Here is a 26,280-nt window from a genome sequence, read left to right as displayed (position 1 = left end):
CCCGTTGAATCGTATCATGTAGGGCATGGTGGCGCGGATGCCTACCTTCACATCGCCGACAACTCAGTGCGTGGTGACCATCATCACCCACCATGGAACCGCAGATGCATATATGTGGTTGGCATACATCGCAGCCCAGGCAGAGAGCAACGGCCACGCGCAGCGAGTTGCCGTCGAGTAAGGTGCCCAATTGGGGTGTAGGCAACGCGTGCAGCCATGCCCCTGATTCTGGTTGTGACACTGCCAGAAGCCTCGCACGGTCTACTTCCGCGGCACTCGCAATAAGGTTGTCAATCGTGGCTTTAGAGCGGGTGTCGTCCCACGCACGCTGTATTTTGGGGTTCTCTGGCACAGTTGCTCCCTGGTTGATACACAACCATGCCCTTAAGGGTCTCCGGCAATTTATTATTAATGGGGAGAGAAGGTTTGAAAGGGGGATTAGATGGGTTTTAGGGCTACTGCTACAAAAATAATGTATTCCAATTTAAAATGGAGCTATAGCTAAAAAAACGATTCAACAATCTTCCAAAATCACCTTTGTATGAAAACCCATCTCACCCCAATTACGAGGGACTACGGGGTGAGGTGGTTTTTCCTGTTTATCGTCAAAGTTATTAAATGGAACTACCCAAAATAAAATAAAAACTAAAATACAAACGTTCGGAACACTTATTATATACATCATTCAGTTTGCATATGTAAAAATAAAATGTTATCGAGGTTTGAATGTCAGTTTTGCTCCTACTCACCCCATTTTACGGTATATATTATTTTCTAACTTACTTTCTAACGGATAACTAGGCAGGTTGATTCTAAGTCGTGAACCAACATAAAGTCATAAAATGACGCTTTCCGGAACTAACACGGGAGCACACATAGTTTCTAATGTAATAATTAACTAACAAATAAATAGAACTCACTTGGAACGGGAATATAAGTTGTTCATACAAAACTTGTTTTTGCTCTATTTAATTTGTTTTATATACTGGAGCTATATAAACTAATTTCAGACCTATATATACCTCATGTCATTGTATGTGCAAAGTTTCATTACAATCCAACACGTAGTTTTAAAATGAGAGCGGAACTACGTTTGTATGGGAAGGTGCAATTCGGCCGAGCTTGCCGGGGACTCTTAAGGCGTCGGCCACATAAGGAATGCACACCCTGTCGCCATTTTTAGGTACAATATATTAGCAGGTCTGCCACCCCTTGGGCCGACGCCAAAAAGGCCGGCGAGCTCACATCCTAAATACGACGCACACCAAGGCCACCGTGACGGACTGGAAGAGCTGCTTGTGTCCACTGGTTTTCGTCCATCGACATGTTTACTATGGGCTCTATTGTTCTTTATAGCAGCATCGAAGCAACCGATGTCGTCGGGAAATAACCAGACAGGGGCCGTATGCAGAAGATAGGTTACCTTAGGCACGGCAAAACATTTTTGTAAGAGAAACAAAGCTACATGCGGATTGATGTCCTTGAGGCGTTCGCCGGCAAGCAGGAGGAGCCCTTTGCGTGTTAGCAGAGCCTCGGGAACTGCAGATGGGAATGTAGGGGCTCCGAGTAAGGTGAAAGAGTTGAAGCTAAGATCCTAAAGCCCAGGCAATATCAATGAGAAGGAGGGGAGGCAAGATGACTCCAACCCGCAAGCGAAAAACTCGCATTTGGACTCATTAACTTCTAAACACAAATCCTTAAGATGCGGAAGCAAAATAAGCAAGTTTCGCTCTACCTCTTCTGGTTTACCTCCAATGGTTCCATTATCGAGGTACCAGATATTGAGGAGGGGACTTAAGTTCAGCGAATGCTTTTTGTATTGAGAGGCTAAACGTGACCTGAGTGTCCTGGATACGCATCGTTTATATTCATCCGTTTGCATGCCAGTGGTGTGTGTCATAATATTATTATATTCAAACACAGTTTCAGTTATGAGATCCGGAATTTTTCGCTTCCCTTCGCCTCCCTTGAGGGACATTGAATGCAGTCTCTCGCCGAAAATGATCTTAAACAATTTTCATGTCATGGCCCTGGGGTGATTTTGGAGATTAGAGGTATGTAATATTAATTTGAATCGGTTAACAGTAATAAGTAGCTCTGCCTCAGTAAGGCAGAGCTACTTATTAGCTCGACCTCCCTCTCCTTCTGTCTGCTATCTTCGTCTTCAGCTGGCCGGCTAACCGGCGGACGGAGAGCGCCATCTTCACCTTTATGTCCGTCTCGCCAATTTGTTCGGCCCTGGTTGTATTGTATTGTATTGCCCTGGTTTCGGCGGAGCCGGGGCTAACCGCCGTGGTTTCGGCAGGGCCGGGGCTAACCGCCGTGGTTTCGGCAGGGCCGGGGCTAACCGCCGTGGGAGTTTTAAAGTACTCGAGACCGAAGAAGAACGCTTTCTCCATTTTTCAGGTAGTTTTAACGAGGTAGGTATAACAGTTAATTTAATATATTTAATTTTCAAGGGGGACTTGCATAAATTAATTTAGTTATAAAATATTAAAAATTCAAATACGTGACATCGTTACTCTATGCTATGTCGCTATCGCTATGTGTTTGTGTTTAATATCTAAACAAAATAATGCCTATACAAGGACTAACTTGGCAGTAAGATACCTAATAAATAAATAAATATTATTGGACAATTGTACACAGATGTCATAGATCGACCTAATCCCACAGTAATCTCAATAAGGCTTGTGCTGTGGGTACTAGACGATATATATATATAGAACCTATACTTGCGACTAGGTAAGTAGGTACTCGAGCGTTAAATACGATGAGTTGCAGTCAATAAACATCCATAGTAGTTGCATCGCCCTTTATCGAATTTGGTATAAATAGTCAAGGTTTGTTTATTGAAAGCAGAGATGGGCATTAATCGATTAATATTTTAGTTAACTAATCAATCGATTAAAAATATCAATCGTCATTTTTTAATCGCGATTAATTTAGTTGCGATTAAATTAGTTGTGAGAATGTTCGACTAACAACTAAATTAGTTTTAGTTTCAATCGACTAAATTTCACGATTAAATCTATATTAAAACTACGTAGTCGCCCGTTTTTGCATTTTTTATCTTGCAATATGTAACTACAAGTACGTATGTATGTAACATACGGAGGTACTCGTATGTTGTAACTATGTTAGTTTGGGTAGAATTTTGCGACTTATTTTGAAGCAGATATCTTCATCCGATTGAGCTAAAATTATGTATACACGTTTAATTTGAAATGCTTGAATGACAATGCAAATAATGCCATAATATTATTATAACGATATATTGGTAATAACGACAGATAGCGAAAAACTGTATTGTTTACAAATCGCAAACAATAAAGTAGGTTGGTGCATCTATACTTATAATAAAGCGGAAGAGGGTCGAAAGTCTGTACATGGAAGATATTCGAAAAAAAATTGGCTGGGGATACTTAGAATCGATAACAGAACACATTCCAACAGTTTTTAGAATTTTTGTCTGTTTATCTGTTTGTCTGTTTATTTGACCGCGCTACAAATGAAAACGGCGGAACGGATTTTGATGCAAACTTTACTAATCTGTCGAAAAAATCCACGGCCAGGTTATAGGCTATAAAAATTTGAGAAATTTTACCCCTAAGGGGGTTAAAAAGGGGGATGAAAGTTTGTATGGAGTTCAAGATTTATTTTAAGCTAGCAATTTGAAACTTCGTAAGAAGATATATTATTGAAATACAAGAAAACTAATTTCAGCGTTTTTGAAAATTCATCCCATAAGGAGGTGAAATAGAGGTTGAAAGTTTGTATGGAGTTCAATTTTTTTTTTGAGTGCGTTACTTGAAACTTTGTATAATGGGCATATTATTATAATACAGGAAAAGTAATTTTAGCGTTTTCAAGAATTCGTCACCTAACAGGGTTAAAAGGGGGTTGAAAGTTTGAATCCATTACAAATGCTTTGAAACTTCTTAGAAATGTATGATAGACGATTACAAAAAAACTAATTTTGACGTTTTTGGAAATTTAACCCCTCAGGGGGTTGAAAAGGGGATGAAAGTTTGTCTTGGGGTGCAAATTTTATTTTAAGTCAGGAACTTAAAACTTTGCAAAACGTTAATTATATTAAAAAGCAAGAAATTTTTTTTTAGCGTTTTTAAAAGTTCATCCCCCATGGAAAAAGGGGTTAAAAACTTTATCTTGATAACTATATCATTTTAGCTACTAGGCCAAGTTAGGTATCGTTTTTGTATAAATCGGGTATGCCGAATTCATTTATGATATCAAAATGACACCATTCCCGAGTGAAAACACAAAAAAAATGAAAAAAACTTTTTTTAATTTCTCTTTACGCTTAAACCGCTAAACCGATTTAGATAAAATTTGGTATAGAGATAGTTTGAGTCCCGTGGAAGAACATAGGGTAGTTTTTATCCAAAAAATGGAGACTGCGTTTGCATGGAGAAGCGGCCGTGCCCTTTCCTCTTAATAATGGTCACGAATTTTTCAGTAAATGTCAAACGATTTGGGATTTATACGCGTTACCATGCCTTCCCGAAAAAAATCGAATCTTTCGCGAAAGTCTCGCAATGCATTGCGGCCACAAGGGGCACGGTCTCAGGAGTCTAAGAAAAACCACGGTGAGAGACTCAGTGGCGCTAGCCAGGCAGGTCGCTTCGCTTTCGGCTGAAACGGCAAGCCAGCGCGAGTCTCGATTGTGATCCCAAATACATCGTACGCAATACATATATAGGCGCAGATCCTGACGGAGTGTGGCGCCGGAGAAGCCGTGTTCATCCTGCGTATCCCCCTCCATTCCGAGCAACTTCCCATTCCGCTTTAAGCGCCTACAGGTCCCCGTGAGCGCCTGCTTCGCTATGACTATCAACAAGTCGTAGGGGCAGACGCTACGCAGTTGCATTTCCCACTCCGAAAACAACAAAAAAAGGGGCAGACACTGCCCGCCGCCGGCGTCATGCTTAGACTGATTTCACTGGAGGACCGATTTGGATGACATGATTTTGATGGGAACACCCAAATATTCCGAAATACGTTTTTTCGATTTTTATAACCATGACTTTCATAATCCCGATTATTTATAAGTCCGAAATATCAAAATTACGATTTTTAAAAACACGATGGAATAAAATCACGAATGTGCTATTTCCGAAAACTTTAAATCCGATTGTCACTTGACAGAAAGCTTAAAGTTCCGATTTTACACTTTTCCGAAAATATTTTTTTTCCGAATTCCTAAATTCCGAAAAATCATTGTCCGATCGGAAATAAAATAATTCGGTATTCAGAAATTCGGTTTTTTAAGATTGGAAAAATGAAGTCCGTGATATTCAAATGAAGACTCACGTTTTAGTAATTATTACGGGTACCTGTCGTGCCGCGTCATGGCATTCGGCATAAAATATTTTTGGCATAAAAATTCGGCATAAATAAATTAGACAGAACTGCGAACCGGAACTGTTGCTAGAAGTGGGTTAGGTTAGGTTAGAACTGCGACCCCCAAGAAAACAAACTGTTGCTAGAAGTGGGTTAGGTTAGGTTAGAATTGCGACCCCCAAGAAAACGAACTGTTGCCAGAAAAGTGGGTTAGGTTAGGTTATAACTGCGACCCCCAAGAAAACGAACTGTTGCCAAAAAAGTGGAAATTAAAAAATTGGGATATTTAAAATAGGAATCGGATAAGGGCAATTCCGAATTCGTGATTTTGAAAATCGTAAATGTTAAATTCGGTGTTTGCCACCATCGGAATTATTATAGTCGAAATTATGTAGTTCGGAATTTACAAAATTCGGCTTTTTGGGTTTTCGGAAATATAAATCTTCGTGATTTTCATCATTCGTAATTATGACAGTCGGAATTTTGATGGGTCGAGCATTTAAAAATCGGAATGATAAAATTCGACATTCTAAAATTCGGAATAATATTTTTTCGGAAATATGTAGTGTACCCGATTTGGATAGGTACAGTCAAGGACGTAAAAATACAAAAATGGTACTGTATCGTTCGATATACACCTACTACTCTATGCCGTTTAAATCACGTCAAAAATTTGAATAAGGGCAACAAAAACCTTTTGGAGTGTAATTTTATTTAGTGGTAGCAAAGAGGATGTAATATTATAGAGCGGTACTGTCATAGTAAATTTTGTAACCACACTGCCATCTATCGACACACTTTAAAACTAAAAATGAAGATTTATTAAAATACGATAAAATGTATTTAAATATGGATAAACGATCTTTTTTATTTGCATTAATTATTTTTATTTTTTTGACCCATGTTCTTTCACTGATATGCGTTAAAATTGTTAAATAATAACAAACGAAACCGTTAACGCCCTCTATACGAGAGTAGGCAAAAGGTAGTAGCGACATCTGATCGAGAATCAAGTTTTCGTGATTTTCGAGGCACGTTTTTTCCTTAGACTGTATCCATCTATTACGGAGTTATATCTATCTTTGGTGGTAGGTACCTAATTGTAAAATATTTTATCTGGACTACAGTCCTCTAGCGTATCCATTTGTCAACTTTACTTTAAGTTCCGTCTCCCGGGGACAGGGAGATAAATTAGGGGTGAATTAGCCGCTTACTGACACAGACCGAATTCCACGCAGGCGAAGCCGCGGGCACAGCTAGTTATTAATACTTTGAATTATACGATACTGAGTAAATCTTAGACATAGAAACTATCAATATTTTGCTGTCTCTGACAATAGTAAAACTCTTTTTAGTGTCACGCGGTGACAAAACAATGGGATAATCCTACTTACCTGGAACTGGAAGTTGTTTGTTGCATTTTGGTGCAAGTGCCGACGCATCTTCTAAAAATAACACGTTCTATTGAATGACACATCTGCATGTTGTTTATTATATACGCGGTCTATTTTGTTTTTAACGTGTGGTCATTAAACTTACTTACTTTAGTAGCAAAATAATAGTGAGAACAGATCTCACTCCTTAGAAACGGTCAAAATATCGTAAGTAATACATGACTATTTTATTTTTAAACATCCGTTAAGATGTCCTAATCAGTCTGTCAACATAGCCATACCGAGGTATTCTATTCAAATTGCTTCTAACATTAGTCGCGAGAAAATAGTCTAACTAATTAGTCGATTACAAAATTTAGTTGTCCGAAATCAATCGGCAACTAATTTAGTTGCAACTAAATTAGTTGCACTCTATACAACTAAGATTGATCAATCGTCGTTTTCAATCGTCAGTCGCAATTAATTCTTGTAATCTTAATCGTTAATCGTTAGTCGATTACATTTTGCCCATCTCTGATTGAAAGACAAACGGAAAAAGCTGACTTGAATAACGATGTAAAACTCATTCAACAATAGGTAGTGTGAACACGTTAAATTAGAAATAAAGATTTTATGAGTCCTTTCACAACGGACGATTTATAATTTTAAAACTAACACGGGACTTAATCGCGTACAAACTTAAGTTTATTTATGGTGTTAGTTTTAAAATGATGAGTGAAAATCGTGTTAGTTTAAATCAGGACGATTTATACTTATACATATAATATAGTTACAAAGTAACAAAGATTATTATGATCTGGCTGGCGACAGACCAAGTTATTGGCCTTACAGTTTAAACTTAACTAAGTAGTCTTACAGTTTAAACTTCATCGAATACGATAGATGGCGGCTCCCTATTACTTATTAGGGCCTCAATTTTTGGGTGTGGATTGCAGGAAGAGAACAAGACTATTTATCAATGTTATCGACAATAGTTTTTTTTAATTAGTCTCTTTATTAAATAAAACCTCAATCGATGTAGTTATATCAAACTATTCGATACGTTCTCTTTTCAACGGTCAATGATGAAAAAAAATCGTGATATCGGAAAGTTTAATCCATTTAAATTGCTTTATTGAAATGAGTATAATTACGAAAACCTTCATATTTTATAACTTGAGAAAAGATGACTCATCCCTGTTATTTTATTTTAATAAAATAATCGCATTGGTACAGTAACTGACTGATAATATCGATAAAAAGCGTTGCTCTCTCCCTACAATCTGTCAATAGCCGCACCCAAAATTCCGGGCCCATCCCATTAAGTCCGAATATTGTATTAAACAATAACTACTGCTTTACTGTCGTCCTACACACAAAAGCATTCGGACTTGATTGAATTACGAGATATATAATACAGATAAGTGGAGGTCCGTGTGAAAGGGCTCCGACAATGGCTTACCGCCGGCGTACGTTCCCCGTAGCAGCCGCTGAGACAGCCGGTGGCCTCCCGCCGCCCGCACGCCGGGAAACCTCCTTCTCCCTCGTCCTGCTGCAACTATCGTCTCACACTTGTTTTCCTACGATTTACCTCGCCAATTTTGCACATACAATACTAACTACTGTGTTACACTTAAGGGATGGGCGTGTTTTTGGCAATGGCCGAATATAAAATATTTTCTACGTTTACGGCACCCAAAATATTTTTAGTTAAACCCGGACTATAAATTATATTGATGATGATTGCGTTGACACTGAGAGAACTTGTGTTACAGTACTATCTGATATCTGACTAATCTATGATACATGAAATAGGCTGTTGTCAACTGGCGCTAGTGAAAATAATACCTACCGACCTGGTAGAATTGACAACTATTACCCCGTTAAGCAATTCTTTCAGGCACGCAAATATTAGTCAAACTGAAAATGCTTAATTTAGCTAGGTACTTTATTTATTAGACCTAATGGTTCGTTTTTAGGGTTCCGTACCCAAAGGGTAAAAACGGGACCCTATTACTAAGACTCCGCTGTCCGTCTGTCCGTCTGTCCGCCTGTCCGCCTGTCACCAGGCTGTATTTCATGAACCGTGATAGACTAGACAGTTGAAATTTTCACAGATGATGTATTTATGTTGCCGCTATATCATATTTATAATATAACATGTCATTTTTATATTGTATAATTATTCTAAAATAAATAATAATATTTAGGTACATTCGTAGAAAAAAAAACTATAACAATTACCTATATGTAACAACAAATACTAAAAAGTACGGAACCCTCGGTGTGCGAGACCGACACGCACTTGGCCGGTTTTTTAGTAGTTCTAATGCAGTATTTGATTGGATAACTGTTTCAGCTTTATTTAGACAAGAGTACATAGTATTTAGGTATGTTTTAACTGCCAACAACCAGAATGAAGAAACAAATATCGCAGTTGAAGGATGGAATTAAATAATGTTTTTATTTTCCTTTTATCAATAATGTATGTCTTTCCCATAACGGAACAATGGCATTCCGGATATTTGGGAGGCGTGCGCGGAGGTGAAGCCAACACGTAGTGGCCCTTATGACACTTTAATGAAATATAAGGGGTACACCGAGCGGATGCTGTTCCCGCCGGTGTCATGACACGCATGGGTATGGGACGCACGCAGAGACAGCGCTCGCCAGGGTGTACTGTAGACTGTAGAACATTGGAAGTTGATGGAATCTAAAATGAACATAACTAGGCTATTGGGTAAAAGCGATGGACTAAGTACTATGGGATAAAAAACCGGAATATTGTTATTATTGTTTTTGTGGTTTGGGTGTTATTGTAGTGTATCTGAGATAATTAAGAATCTCTATTGGCTCGAGTCCGGCCGAGCCGATTATTGATTTAAAACTTTTGATGTTTGTTTAACTATAACCCCCTTATTCATAAAACTTTACGGACCTGGCCCCGTGGCCAACACGCCAATCGCTAACTCTCCGTAGCGATCGAAACGCAACTCTCACCGTCGCACTAATATGGAAGAGTGATAGAGGGACACAAAGCGTTTCGTTGTCGAAGCGATATCGATTATCACCTTGGCTAGGCCGGCTGATTTAATTAAATTATGTTTTGTCCCTTTCTTATAAATACATAAGTCAAAATAGATAAAGACAAACGATTCATAGCTAATTCAGGCCAGTAACGCGATTATGAACAATGCCATTAGTTATTAACTTCTAAAGTCACCTCATTGGCCACCCTTTACGAGTAGGCTTGTAAATACCTTAATAATACTGAAGTATAATGCAGTGCAATTTTAATAAAAAATAAATAACTAAGAACTATAAATAATTAAACGGGAAAAGTCTCGTTTTTTTCTTCCAATAGAACTAGCACCACATAATTTACAAAACTTGAGAAGGAAAAAACTAAGTATGTAACTATTTGTGTGCACAGTCTTCGTGAATTTTAGTCATTTGTCTACCCCATATTTTGGGCACAGTACTGGATTCGCATGCTGTAAGCAGAAGCAAGAAATATTGAAGCAATGCTATCAAGTAATAGTTCTTGATACGAGTAAACGGCCAGGTGAGAACAAGGTATATCCAGGGTTTGAACGTATCTATCCGATTCCATGCATCAGTGATCGCAGTTTGGCTTAAGCCTACACTAAACACTCTTGCTATGTTAGGTACTTGAATCCCATTACTGTTATTTCAGTACCTACTCATTTGTGCAGTTGAACTTCGATAATTTGATGCCTGGGGATCACTAGGTATATCTTCAAAACAATTCCTTCTATTTCCTCTAATACAAACATGCAAACGTCTACAACAATTAGGATACTGAGGCGGGATTGCGATCATCGAGTTAAAGACCAATTAAGTTTAGATGGTTCCTCAGTCAAAACATATTAACGCAATGGGTTCCAAATGTTTAACACAATTGTATTGGTTTTGGATGTTTTTTTTTTAACTTATACCGCGTCCGCACAAAGCAATAAGATTTGTCATTAAAGTATAGCAGTTTGCGATAAATAAAAAAATAAGCACGTGTAGTTCATAAGAAAATCAAGTCTCGCGTGAGGAATATAAAGTTATTATGTAAATACTAACTAATTACAGACACGTCACAAGTGTTAGGCTGAAGATGTGTGTCAACAAGTTACAATCATGGACAAAAGTGTGACGCTGCCCCGAGAATCAAGATCAAAAGGAGTAAAACACCCGAAAATACAGTCCAAGGACTCGGACTACTGGAATGCATTCATTTAGGGTATATAACTGAATATATAAAGCAAATGTTTTGGTCCAATAGCGTTCAAATAGTTTCTAGAAAAGAAGGACTGTATTTAAGGAAAGTAAGTCTGAGTGTAGAGGTAACCGACTCACCGATGGACGCGATGGTCGCATTCTCGCCAGGTGAGACCAAAACCAGTTTGACGGAGTCCGTGGCGTCATACTCACGTGGTGAGAGGGATCGGATAAGCTCGTGTCCTGCGTGCGATAGATCCCGATTGGGATTTCACACGAAGTCGAACACAATTTTTGGTATAGTCGACCATACGTACGAATCCACATATCTTCTTTCGTTATTTTCATCTGTTAGATGCCAAGAATGTTTATTTCAATGAATGATTCTTTTTTATTTTCTGTATCTTAATTATTACGTTAAATGACATTCGCGTTTATAATAAAACATTCGCAACACAAACATGATGAGGTGAGGTGAAAATCGCACATTCCAATGATTTCGCAAAAGAGCCTAAAATAAATATAGGTACTATTTTAGCGTAGCGTCTCTTAGCGTCCTAATACAACTTACAGAAGTTAAAAATCCAGATCCGGGAGCTTGGTCCACGCCCAGCAAAAGGCGGACGAAAGTAATGACGTAGTCTTTGACAAACGCCTGGTAGAGCAAAGTGTCCAGCATGGAAGCCGAGAACACCGAGCCTGCGGCGAACGGCAGCCGGAACATGTACGAGATGTGCGACCCGCGTTCCTTCTCCAGCTGCACACACAGATGTTTCTATGATACGTATTCGTTACATCTACACACAAACCAATAGCTATGTAACAGTACCTTTTCCATTTTCGACAGATGCAAGGCGTACTTGTCATGTGCCCTGAATTGCATGAAGCGCATATTGGATGACTGTGATAATTCCGTTATCGATTTGATGGAAGGGAAAAACCTGAAAAGGAAAATATAAATAATACACTGCAGGACTATGATGCTTTTGTCACCACATAATTAATCATTGAATGCGTGAAATGACGATTATCTGATAAGTGATTTAATTTGGTATAAAGTCGCAAGGATAACGTATAAGTGACTAAATGTGTCGTTTTCAAGCAAAAGGTATCACATTGTCGCTTGCCATAAGGACGCTGTGACAGGTTATTCGTATAAGGATACAAGCAAATTTCGTCCTTATGGTAAGCGACAATGTGGTCCTTTTGATGACACAAATGATGTCTGACATGTTTTGACATTTTGAAAAATCCAATTTAAACTCGATGAATTAAGGCGTATTTTAAAGAAGAGATGATTAAATTATATTCTACCACTTTATCTATAAGTATATATCTATATTACGTATGAGCTTTTGAAAAATTAATTCTAAACAAGGTTACTTAAAGCGTTTAAGCGTATCTTACCACCACTTATCTACATGTGGCATTGATAGTAAAAATTATACATGGTTTAAGCTTTTGAAAAATAAATTCTAATGGAGTTTTTAAAAGTGAAACTTTTATTCAATCGCCTCAAACTTAACCGTCAAGCATGTCGCATTACATCATTAGTAAAATTCTACTTTATTTAAAGTACTTAGTACATAGTCTTTGAAATAAGCTGCATTATCGGACTAAGGTAGACCTATCTACAATACTTAATTCACGAAGGCTGATATTTGCTTGTAATGTCAAACAAAATTTTAACGACAGTAGACGTTATTAACCTTAAATACGCTATAAATTGTAGGTAAACATAAATAATAATTGAGAAGTGAAATTTGGCGAAAAGTATTTGACCCAAACGGAAGTACACTAATTGCAGATAAGCAGCTTAGCTATTATAGTAACTCTCGTTATGTACATTGTACATTAGATAGAAAAACATATAGTTTCTATACCGTTTTGTCCACTATGACAGCGATAGACGGTAAATGGCTTTTGGCGGCTAGACTTTGATTATTTTATCGCAGTCCTCATTAGGCGACGATAAGCTTAATCAAACGCTGCAACGTAATAATGCTTGAATAATGCTTGTTTCTTCAGTTTGTTATCAGAAATTCTGATAACAAACTGAAGCCTGTGTTCTGTTTTGTAGCCGCCAAAAGCCATTTACCGTCTATCGCTGTCATAGTGGACAAAACGGTATAAATGTTATAAAACGGTATAAATCTAGACAAGTGTCATTTATTTATAGTGCACCGCCTTATGGGAATATAGTTCAGATCCGGAAACCGCTTTCAACTTTTAGTATGTTGCTGGGCATGGTACTGGGTCTCCAAAACTGCCGAGAGACAGCGGCGCCGGCCATCTACTTCAGCGGAATGACGTCATCAAAATGACTCCCGCCTCAGTGCGAATATTTCATATTGCACCGAAACTATGCATTGCACATACACGTGTGGGGTATTAAACGAAAGCCAATAAAATATTATATATTTCACTAATACACTATGTACCAAAATACGCAAAAGTTTAAGAGAAATTTAAAAATAGATCAAACCGATGAAAAAAAAATCGATTATTTGGGTTAAACCAAACCAAAAGTCGGACGTTAATGCAATGTATTACAAAATTAAAGCAGCAATGTATTATAAATTATGTACTCCAAAATGCCGTTTTCATGTATTTTATGTAATGTTCTTTCATTTAATACCCCATAACTAGGACTGTTCTTTGCATAATATGAGCGCATTAAGGTAAAATTGTTGGCGCGCTTTAGTTTTTTTGGTACAACTTCCACAGTTTTTATCGGAAATTAAAAATTTCAGCCGCGACGGATAGTTGAATAACTGGTTTCTTTTATATTATACGCAACATTGTTATAATGTTTTTAGTCGAGTTATAAAATATATATACATGAACTTTCTTCATGAAAAGTTTTTTTTTCTTTGTTTGTAACTCTTAAAATATACATTGTGTTTATAAACTAATAACCTTTACCTTTACTTTAACTTTACCTTAAAATAATAACCTTTTGTCTGATGTAGCACACGTGTATATATGACTCATGATATAGTTATAATTTAGATTTTGCAAATTTCGGCAGGGGTCACATGTATGACGCCATTATTTGTCACTCAGGCACTATAGAGATTGTCTCCCAGCAGTTTTATGATCCTTTTTATATTGCTAATAACATACTAGAAGCTTATGCGGACTATCCTGAAAATGACCGCTGGCGCGGCGCCGCTGTCTCCCGGCAGTTTTGGAGACCCAGTACCATACCCAACAACATACTAAAATTTGGTAGCGGTTTCCGGATCTGAACTATCTCTTCGACCGTTTCCCATAAGGCATAGTACTATTATATCATTTAACTTACCCACTTATCAACCAAGTTTAAGTTAGAAATGTAGGCAAATGACATATTATCCAACGACCATGTTATGCAGTAAATCGTTTAATGACTACTTATCGCTGTCAAAAGTGGAAAAGACGTCAAATCAATAAAAACTGGATAAAATTTAGTTTTTAATCATTTATGACAACCATATCATTTATGAAAGTGAAGAGCATAGATAGACTAATTCGCATGACTGAACATAGAGAGACATATAGACATATGGTCGCCGACCTCCTGGACGGAGATGGCACGTGAAGAAGAAGAAGATATCATTTATAAAGTCGACCATCATAGCCCTGCTCTGTCGTAGTCTAACCGTTAAAATCAACCATCATAGTCCTGCTCTGTCGTACTCTAACCGTTAAAGTCGACCATCATAGTCCTGCTCTGTCGTACTCTAACCGTTAAAGTCAACCATCATAGCCCTGCTCTGTCGTAGTCTAACCGTTAAATTCGACCATCATAGCCCTGCTCTGTCGTAGTCTAATCGTTAAAAATATAAACTAACCACAATAAACCGTTCGCTATTGCAAATGTTTTTTTTTTTCGCTGTGCTTATAGAAATTTGTAAGAAATATGTAAGATAAATAGGTAGGTAGAACGTTTGGTTTACTTGAACATTGTCTGCACCGCCACTATAGTATTGCAGTCTGCCAGGCTGTCTTCTTCTGCGGAGTTGGACAGTTCCTTGTTTACTACTACTACGTTTTCCGCCAACGTTATTCCTGCTCTGAGCAAGTCGTCTAAGCTGTGAAAATATAAAAAGTGTAATTTATAATTCTAACGAATTAGTAATCATTCGTAAATCACATTTTGTCATGCAACTTTATTACTTAAGTACTTTTTGGTTTTATTTGGATCATAAGACAGTTCGGAGAACGGATAGGCTTGCAGATTCTAGTTATCAACTACGGAACCCTAAAAATGGCAGGTCTTTATTGAAATACAAAAACACTGACCAGTCGATGGATCCAAGCATCCAGTAAACCAATGGAAAATACGATAAAGCATCTAAAAATGCAATATCCGGTCTTCTTTCCAGCAATAGTATAATTGGATTTAATGACGTTTTCGATCTGAAATGTGCTCTCAATGGTATGATAAAGTTGTAGATCCCGTTGGATGCGTAGTCCGCGGCGAGGATGATTGTTTTGTTTTGCCACTGGTATTCCTTGGCGTTTCTGTAGGCGCAGTGCTCGCACACCTGCGCCAGCTGGAGACAGCACAACGGCTTCTTTTCCTTGAGCAGGTAGCACAGTGTCGGGCTCACGCCGATAAATGGCGACACAGGGGGAAACCCTTTTACGATCCTGAAAAAACTTTTCATGGTGCAGTTAACCCAACATTTTCTCACTGTTAATCTCTGTAAAGTCTGTTAAGGCCGAAAGCTAAGCAGAAAAAGGTATAAAAATACAAAATATTTTTCTTTAATAAAAATTAAGTACAATTTCACATACTCGTTTTACCTACCTTAGTAAAACGTAATTGAGAAAAATAACGAAGAAACAAAATTTTAATTTCAAAAAAGTAGCTTTTAACGCTATGATAAATGTACCTTATTTTATAATTTTGTGCCGTTCCATGTCTAAATGCTAACATCTAACATAGATTTTAGGAAGTTTTCATGCTTATCAAACGATATAAGGTATGTGCAGCTGGATTTAAAAAAAGCTACGATGCATATTTCGGGACTTTAAAAGGGTTATTTAACTTATTTACATTACCTCTGTACTACATTATGATTAAAAATATTTGACACAAATTTCCATATGACGGTATTAACTTATAGGAAGTTATTAAAATAAATTGACCATTGTCGATTTTGTTCAACTTGCTGTATGTAGGTATCTAATTTAACAGACAGATCTTGAACATACTTGTAAATTAATGACATCACTCTTTGCAATCGTAGCAAGAAAATAAAAATGGTTCATCAGTCAGTTGTTACGTTAATCGAAGTAACTATGAAATTTCGAAGTAAGTGTGATGTCGACGTTGGTGATGTAGTAGTACGATGGGATGAATTTATAGTGGCTAGAGGCCGGGGGGTTTGGTGGTGGCTCACCTGGTGAAGTCGTTACGCCAGGCGCTGTGCGGCGCCTCGCTGCCCGCCAGCGACGAGAAGCTGCTAGTGGTGACGTCATCGCTGGAGGCAGAGCGGGACGGGCCGACGGGCCGGAGTGGGATATATGCTCAGGGGTTTATACACATACACACAATGCACACAATTGCATAAGAAAAACTCAATATTCCTAACTGTGTACTAATTTGGTCATTTTTACAATATAAGTAAAATATTGCAAAGGTATAGATTGTGTTATCTTGCAAGTGCGCGAAATACTACTAAACTGTTTGTATACAAACTAAAAGAGTACTTCATTCCTGTCTCTCTGATAATTGTCTAAATCTAAATCTAATGTGCACCGTGTTTTTTTTCTAATAACCAGGAACATTCCCTACAACAATGTTACATACATACATATAATCACGCCTATTTCCCGGAGGGGTAGGCAGAGACCACGGATTTCCACTTGCTACGATCCTGACATACCTCTTACGCTTCCTTCACTTTCATAACATTCCTCATACACGCTCGCCGGTTTAGGGTGCTCTTGACCTGGCTTTTCTTCAGGATTTCCCCGATCTGATCAGAGAAAGTCCGCCGAGGTCTGCCCCTTCCAACTCCCGTTTCTACCTCTCCCTTATAGTCGTACACTAGGTAATATATAAAATCGATATATCATTAGGTACCTAGTGGCAATATGTTTAGTACGCAGCATATATTTATAGTTTGTCAAAGGACTGTCTCATTTCAAACATAGACAGAGAGAATCATACTATCTTTGTCTTCCACTATTTAGTAATATATATAGTAAAAAATCTATACACATTTTTTTCTTTTGGGTGCTACAAAAGAAAAAGATGAGTATAGATTTTTTTGTTGTTATTATTTGTAGTCTGACAATTTGGTTTGACCAACTATAGCACTATTCGTGGCGCATATGTCGAAAATTTAAAGGACCGTATAGTACCTACTGTAAAACATTGCACAATCAACGTGCGAAAAGATAACTCGGAACCTTCGGTCGTGTTTTAATTTATCGCCACTCGTTGCGAATTTCCGACTTTTCGCACTTGTATCGTAATGTAAGTACTATAACATATACTCTGCACCAAATAACAAAATGTTTCATTTCAAAATTGCGGCATATTGTTGATATTTTCATTTAACAAACGTTTGCGTTTGTTTATCAGTTAAAGGAGAATATTTTGAAGTTACTACGTTTTGTTTTAGTTAAGTGATAGTAAGAAAAATATTCGTGCATAGTTCATTGGTACCGATGAGCGGATTTGCTACCTGCTACCGCGCTGTTACAACCGCAGTTATTTCCTAAGTTAGGATTCCTAACCTAAACCAATGGCATTTAGTATTGTCTCAAACATGACTGGTACTTGTACTGGTACTTCAGCACTTATTAACATGATATATGTATTAGACCATGACGTCATCTATGTATCTTTTGTTAATTCTTAGTATATTATGTTCCATAATACATTACGCCGTGCTGTTGTGCCTTGCGGCAAAGTTATCACGATAAAAAAACACAGTGCTTTGCCAGACTATCATAATTATTATTCAGAAGCCAAGACAGCTAAGATCAAACCTAAGCTTAATAAATACCGCGATATCAATTACTTTGTCACATAGTATAGTGCCACTGAACACGTTTGTTACTAAATATCTCGTAGAACTAACTTTGCTTTGGTTTTATCTTAGCCTTAGGTACTTGTTTGGCCTCAATTTAAATGCTCGGAGTATACGTTATACATTTTCTCATGACCCAAGAAAAATATTTAAAAAGTAGTTGAAAAAAACTACTCTTGACAACTACATGAAATAAGATGTGGGCAATCAAGTAAGTCTGAATAATATGGAAATATTAACACATTTTACTAAACATTCCATGGAAGATCATATAACTAAATGTAATAAGCGATGCCAAAAGAAAACAATGAAAGCTAAGCAAAATACACTTACATGTAAGAACAATGAGGAACACAACTTATTGTGCGGGAGTCATGCAGCTTGCGTGATCCTGTTCGGCTATCTAGAGTGACTGTACAGGCTAAAACAAGTATAATAATAACAACAATACTTCACTGTGTCAATGGATTTTTCATCGAAACACAGATATAGGAAATAAAATTGTAAGCAATAGAGTATCATAGCTTTATGTGCTGAGAAGTAAGAAATTATACTATTTAGGTGTAATAGGTTTATCATTTAGTGAAAGGATAATAAAATGTAATCGAGAGAGAATGTGTGTTACGGCGTAGCGTGCATGTAGATGCAGGGAAGCGAGCACGGGTGGGGGGAGCTTACGCGATCTTCTCGGAGGGCGAACGCCACGGCACGTCGTCCTCCAGCTCATCCTCGCTATCGTCGGCGGCCTCCTCGTCCGCCGCGTCGCTGGGGATGTTCAGGCTGCTCGTCACCATGTCGGGCACCGGCAGTATAGACGGCCGACGACTCCCTGCCACACACCAACATTAATTTTATGTCTTTACACAGATCCTAAATAAATGCCTTTCGAAATCCATTCTTTAAAATTTTCAAACACGTCGTAAGTCGGCATCATAAGGGAAATACGAAGGTTAAATGAATGTCTAAGTTCATTTCATTTTATCAGGCTGAGGGCGATAATTATGTCTCGTACAATTACGTTTAAGTACCATAGTCGTGTTTTGTTACAAATCATTACAATCCCTTACATGATAACATGATCTTCTTTACAACAAGCTTTTAAAATCATTAATAAATGTAAGAATTCACTTAATCGGTAACTTCAGTGTTTAATGAAGAAATCCGAACACACTAACTAAACCAGATAAGAGAGCATATTTAGATATTTGAGATATTTGAGTGTTGTACAATTTTATTATCGTTTATTATGCAGTCTTATATCTTTACTAACATTCATGTATTTTTGTAATATGACAAGAATTATGATCACACTTTCCCATAGCCTTTGCTCGTAGCTCGGTCAATTGTTGTGTGAAATTATAGATATACCTATGTCATACCTATGAATTCCTATGTCAGTTCATCACAGGCAATGGGATTACTGTACCTATTTTTGTATGCTCTGCAGGAGTATAATATATGACTTTTATTAATTAATAGGTACAACTTAATAAATAAAAATTTTATTACACACGTTTGTTCTTCGCGGCCCGGTAATAGTGTTTTTAGTTGGGAACGCGAATTAATCAATAGCAAAATATGTTTACAATAAGTTTAAACTTTTTGATTGCCAATAATGCCAATATATTTACGTACTCGTATATCTAATGGCTGTCATTCGCGGAATAGATCTGTTCTTAAATAACTATGTATAGCATTGGATCAAGCTAACTCTATACCGAATTTGCAGTAACAGAATGTGGAGTGCCACCATAGATACAAAATTCCCATGAAAATATGACGTAAGTATGTCGTCGGGTGAGAATACGTTTGTGCCATACGCCACTTATGTACATGCATTGGTTTGCAGGAGAGCGAAAAGAAGCAAAAAAAATTTTTTCGAAAAGTTTTACATTTAGGAAATATTGAACTTATCATGTAGGCACATATGTTTCTATTTATAGTACCATATAAATATTGTGAATATAGTGGTAATAATAAAATAATAGTTATTTGTTATACAAGGGTCCAAGTTGTATTTTACCCGCGAGTGTAGAATTGAAACACGAGCAAGCGAAAGGATTCTATAGGTGAACCACGAGCGAGAGAGAGATACATTTGCGCCCGTGTGTAACACAAAACTTTTCACCTCACTATAGCGAGGAAAGTGCAACATCCACAGGCGTTAGATCATCTTCATCACTGGAATCACTCATTTCTTTACGATATTATAACAGAAAACTCTGGAAGTTGTGTATTTTTACGCGAGTGGTGAGAAAAGGTTTTAAGTAAAAAAATTGTTGACAATGTTGACATTTCTGATGTATGAAATGTCAACGATGCGTTTTGAAATTGCATTAACTCAACTTGTGCGTTCAGAATTATATTTAACATCATTATAAAAAAAACAAACGTTTCTTATGGAATTTTAAGGATTATGACTTCCAATCATTAAATAAAGCTAAATTTGGTATTTTTTATTAGATTCTCAAACCGTTTATTTAATGATAATTAATATCCAACGAACCATTATCATGAGCGTTTTACGTTTTGTTATCTGTCAAGCTACTTAAACACGCCCCATCCAAGGTCAAATTACTTTCCCCACTAGTGGATAAAACGCGTTTTTCCCCGCTTGTATTGAAGGATAAACGACATACTTTCCGAGCTAGTGAGGGGAAAAAGCATTTTTATTATTGCCATATCCGTTCTTGATGAGTAAATGTTGAACTTACTATGTATGACGAGACACAAAAGTGTTGGATATGTCACACTTTTGTGATAATTGTCTGTTTATAGAGTGTAATTATCCTGTAGTAAAATGCGGATGACACATTTAAAAAAAAAATATTTCAAAAACCGATGCGTCAATAATTATGGTATATTTTTTTGTTATTTTAGGAATCATTAAAAACGATTTTGTTCAAAAATGGATATGGCACAAACTTATTCTCAGCCGGCGATGTAGCAGTTCCACACTTTGCCACTTGAATGTCGACGCGGTGCAGTTGCTTAAGCAGACGGACGATAGGACCAACATAACCACAACCGACAGTACCTCTTCGGTAATTCAGGGCATCCGGGCTGAGGAAATTTGTGTTATCTGGTTTTGGCAATAGTAGGTGGCTGTCAGTGGCACTATCAGTACCAGGCGAGTCTTTCAGGCACGTCCTGGAGTCAGATGCAGAGGTGCCTTCCCCATATTTAGCTGTGTATGACAGGACAAATCATGAAAAAGTATAAACGATACAAAATCAGATGACTTAAATCTTAACCATCCGTAATTATTTCATCGATATTTCATACGTAGTGAGTGTCATGATACGAGTATGTAGGTCAATGTTGTGTCAAATGAGCCTCGAACATGCAAATAAATGCGTCATTTTAAATGTTTTAAGTGGATTAGCAGGCATTATAAATCTAGATCTACGTTGCATAACATTAATAAAAATACCAAAACCTGCACAATATGCCAATGAAAAGTCGCTATATATATATGCGTGTGTCACATATAGGTGTGTGTCGAGTGCACGAGGCGCATGGTTATATTGCATGCTCGAACCTGACCTAGCAGCCTCACGGCCTGGCTTCCGCTCTATTTATCTTTAATTTTTTATGAAAACTATGCGCCGAGTGGTCGATATTTCGTAATAGGTTGGTACTGATCATCTTGTTATTTTCACTCTGCGCTTTGGGTTACCAAGTACCTATAGCTTTAAAACGTCACGGATTCTCCTATTGTCAATTTTTGTTGGTAATATTTTTTGTGCAAAGAATTTATAAAAAATGTGCCCGGCACACACGGATACGTGCAAAGTGTATTCTGTGTTATGGTTGACTAAATGTTACATACATACAATGTGGCATACAAGATGTTAGGGAGATCGGTGCAAATTATATTTCATCAATTATATGTACACACACACGTTCCGTATTATATTGGGACCGTTGGCATACTAAGAAAATTATTGACTCAAGGTAACCCTCCGCGCTCAATATAATTTCAAACACAAACACTCATAAACATGCAAAACATCACAGGCACACATCTAAATAGACTTAGGAATACTTATACTGCACTAATTGCTATTTATATTACAAAAATATAATCAAGCATGTCAATTATGACTGACGAACCTTTCGCTTTAGTATTCGACAGAAGACAACAGGCGATTAACATTGGAATAAAGTCATATCATTCGGCTGATAAAAAAATATAGAGAAGACAAACAGTTCATTCAACGTCTGAAAAGATTAGACCTGTAGTTGGAGCGAGAAGTAGATGTTACGTGTGTCCTTGCAAAACAGATTTCCAAAACCTTTTAAACGCCTAATAAACCTATGCTTTGATGTAATATTTTACCGCTATATATACACGCATAAGCATGCCTCACGCCTGTCTCAAACTAGGAGGCATATTATCATGTCAGCTTATGGCGGTTACAAGGTTATTGCTTAAATTTAATTTATTCAGTGCTGTTATCATAGCAAACCAAATAAGCTCATTTAACAGGTACATATTTCGTTTTGTTGTAAGCATGGTATTATTTATTAAGAGGCGCACGCATCTAGTCGCCGCCATACAATTAAAGAATTTAAAACAAAATTCTAAAATGACACGAAATTTGACACGAACATTATAGTAACATAAAAACTATGTCTGGTACTAGTTTTCATTGCTAGGAATTGTAATACAAAGAAATTAGAGCCAGTAGAAGTTTTACTTTCAAAACTGCTGCTCTGCTTTCTTATTAACTCACAAAAAGTTTTAAACTTACCGCAAAAAGTTAAGGATACCTATTGTCTCAATGTAAAATACGAATCGTAAGCCCTAATTTAATGACATTATGCTTTATATTCTGTTGATGACTATATTGCGATTTGACTTTTTGTCATAATCTAAATATAAAATAGAATCAGAATTTGAAATTCGAAAACCAAATTTGAAAACAGAACGTCACACCGTCATTTACTACTTCTGGCGGAAATTATATAGAGTAATACCAGTCACATATTTCAGTTCATATTTTATGGTAAAATTATACAATTGGTAAATTGTGATATTATTGTAATTTTTAAAACTACCTATTCAACATCAGAGTTATTTGTATTAATTATAAATCGGTCACTATAATCGTCTATTTTATTTTCATATATACGGAAGTCTTCTTCACATTTAATTGCGTTGACAAACTTTTTTCCAATCTTCTGGACCAATCATATATAATATTGACCTCTTGCAGTAGATTCTTTACGCTTGTCAAAGTCATGTCAACATTACGTTGAGCTACGTATTGTTTAAATTGGGCCCATATATTCTCAATAGGATTAAAGTCTGGGTGGTACGGAGGTAAACGCAGAACAGAATGACCATGTTCAGCCAGTATTTTATCTATGGAATATTGTATATGTTCGTGTTTGTGTTATCGACGAATTTGAATTGTGAAACCACGAATTTACGAATCGTAAATTCGTGGTTTTGTTAAGCTGGAGTCTACTGGAATATCATGTGTTGTCAACCAATCTATCATGTCTTGTTTCCGGGTATTAGAATTGGGCAGTTTTTCGGTGTATTTGTTGTGATAATCTTATAGCAGTATCAACAACTAACACTGAATTCGTCGGCAAATTTGGAATAAGCTGATTCTTAAGCCATTTTTCATAGTTCTCGCTATTCATCTCTTTGTGATAATCGCCTGTTGTGTGTGTCTGTAGATTTATACATAAGCAACGCACCAGGTATTTACGCCACGCACCAGGTACGCATTTTCACTGCCGGCGTGAGCTATTATGAGACGTTGTCCTTTGGAAATTGGTTTTTTAATTCCTGCGTTGCTAGAGTCTGACTAACCTTTGCTACCAACGTGCGACGTGTGTATATACGACTCGTCCATATACACTATATCCCTTCCTTTGCATTTTAAAACTACGCTTTGGATTATAATGACCCTTTGCACATACAATGAAATTAGTTTAAATAGCTCCAGTTTATAAAACAAACGAAATAGAGCAAAAACACGTTTTTGTATGAAAAACGTAAATTCGCTGTATTTTTTTAACTATGGTATCTGAAGGTACATTAACTAATTTCAGACATAGATATACCTTATCCTATTGGAAGTACAAAGTTGCAGAGCAAACTAGCTACTCGTTTTAAAATGAGAGCGGAACTACGTTTGTATGGAGAACCGAGCTTGCCGGAGACCCTTAATGTTAAAAACTGGTGCCTAGCCAAGGTGACAATCGCTTGCGCTACGACAACGAAACGCTTTGGGCCTCTATTAGTGCGACAGTGACAGTTGCGTTTCATTCGCTACAGAGCACATACTATTGGCAGGTTGGCTACGTACCTTGTTGTGTTCGTAAATGTTGTTGTTGGTGGCGGGTTCGTGTGACTCTTAATTCAATATGTTATGACCAAGAACATTGAATATAATTCAGTTGAACACGAATATTTCCCAAAGATCAAATAGGAAATATTTAATTTATTTATCAAACATACAAGGGTAATGGAAAAAGGAAATTGGCCTTCAGCTCGCAGCACACGAAACTTGATTTATAGCTACTTCCCAGAACAGGGTTGGGTTTGTTTGCATACTACAGTAAGCATCAGAAGTTGCGGATCAGACTACAAGCCAAAAGTATCTATGTACCATTCTCTAATAACTTAACAAAAAGAGATATGTACTTAATATGTTTTAATGTAAATGTTAATTTTAGAAAAATAAGACTGTAGGGTCAATTTTAGAAGAGGGTGTTTTTTCGACATTTGTATGGCATTTATTCCTTGGAAAGTCAGATTTATAATCACCGTTTTAGGAAGGGTTTTTAACAACAAAAAATAATATACCTAAGAGCAAAGATAGATATAACTCCGTAATAGATGGATACAGTCTAAGAAAAAACGTGCCTCGAAAATCAAGAAAATTTGATTCTCGTTCAGAGGGCGCTACTAGCTTTGGCTTACTGTCGTATAGATGGCGTTGACGATTTCGTTTGTTATTTAACAATTTGAACGCATATCAATGAAAGAAAATGGGTCAAAATCATAAAAATAATTAATGCAAATAAATAAATTATTTATCCATATTTAAATACATTTATCGTATTTTTATAAATATTTATTTTTAGTTTTAAAGTGTGTCGACAGATGGCAGTGAATTTACTGGGGTTACAAAATTTACTATGACAGTACCGCTCTAGTATAAGTTACTCTATGCTACGAGGCATCACTCTACTTTTTACAGTTAGTCATGGAAGTTTAAATATCGACATTTGTATGGCACTATTAAGCGATTTGTAAGGCGCTTTTGACATGTAAATGGCATTTTTGCGACATTCTATGGCAGTATCAAAAATGTTATAGCACTATTTAATATTTTTCTGGCATTTATAAGACCCTGACGACATTTGTATGACACCTTTCCGACATTTGTATGGCACTGTGTTTAAATTTGTATGCTACATTCGACATTTGTATAGTCAAAGTAGCCGTATACAAATGTCGAAAAAATGTTTTATGCCCATTTTTCCGTGCATTATGTACGCGATTCACATATTTATTAATCACAATATTCTTACACCATATTACTAACTGTTATAATAAGGAAACCCATTTTTATGTCGATTGTGTATCAATAAATAAGAGCCCATACAAATGTCGTAGTGGCCGTACCAAAATACGTCGTTCAAGAAAATTAACTGTTGTTCGATCAGAAATACCGTTTTTGCGTCATGTACTATTGTATCGTTAAAATTTAATGGCTAATCAATAGACAAACCAGATTTAGGGAGGTATCCTTGAGTCATAACAAAAACAGTGCCGTGCGGGACAGCCACAAAAAGGCTTTCCTAGTTTTAATAAATAAGTAGATCGATTCTTTAAATAGTTATCTACAGCCTACCTACTACTACTGGTGGAATCCCCGCACGTGGGACACGCGAAATAGCGGTAGATTTCGCCGTTTTTAGGGTTTCTTAAGAAACTGTAGTATATTTTTTTATTAGTTTATTTATATATTTTATAAAGGCTATATATGTATAGCCTTTGGACTACAAAACATGCTCATTTGAAAATTGACCCTGTAAGGCTCACTTGCACCATTCTACTAACCCGGGGTTAACCGGTTAAACCTGGAGTTACCATGGTTACCAGTACATGGTTAACCCCGAGTTAGTGGGACGGTACAAGTGGCGCTAACTGACACTTTTGAACGCGAACTATCGAGATATAGTTATCTCTGTTTGGAAAAGATGGCAGCCACCCTTGGGTGGCCGATACTTATGGTGCATTGTTTAAT

At 37.0% G+C, this 26,280-nt stretch overlaps 1 protein-coding gene across 1 annotated transcript in view; it reads right to left on the bottom strand.

Moving 5' to 3' along the window:
* LOC134754157 (potassium channel subfamily T member 2) overlaps positions 1–26,280 on the bottom strand; it is a 135,369-nt gene that overhangs the window by 11,027 nt on the left and 98,062 nt on the right. The window contains 7 exon segments of the mRNA XM_063690277.1: positions 11,106–11,315; positions 11,539–11,724; positions 11,797–11,908; positions 14,909–15,043; positions 15,255–15,605; positions 18,680–18,830; positions 21,039–21,188. Of these exon segments, the coding sequence (XP_063546347.1) occupies positions 11,106–11,315; positions 11,539–11,724; positions 11,797–11,908; positions 14,909–15,043; positions 15,255–15,605; positions 18,680–18,830; positions 21,039–21,188 (1,295 nt within the window).

Source organism: Cydia strobilella, chromosome Z, assembly GCF_947568885.1.
Source record: "Cydia strobilella chromosome Z, ilCydStro3.1, whole genome shotgun sequence".
Taxonomy (NCBI): domain Eukaryota; kingdom Metazoa; phylum Arthropoda; class Insecta; order Lepidoptera; family Tortricidae; genus Cydia; species Cydia strobilella.
This window is presented reverse-complemented; position numbering and strand designations above follow the sequence as displayed.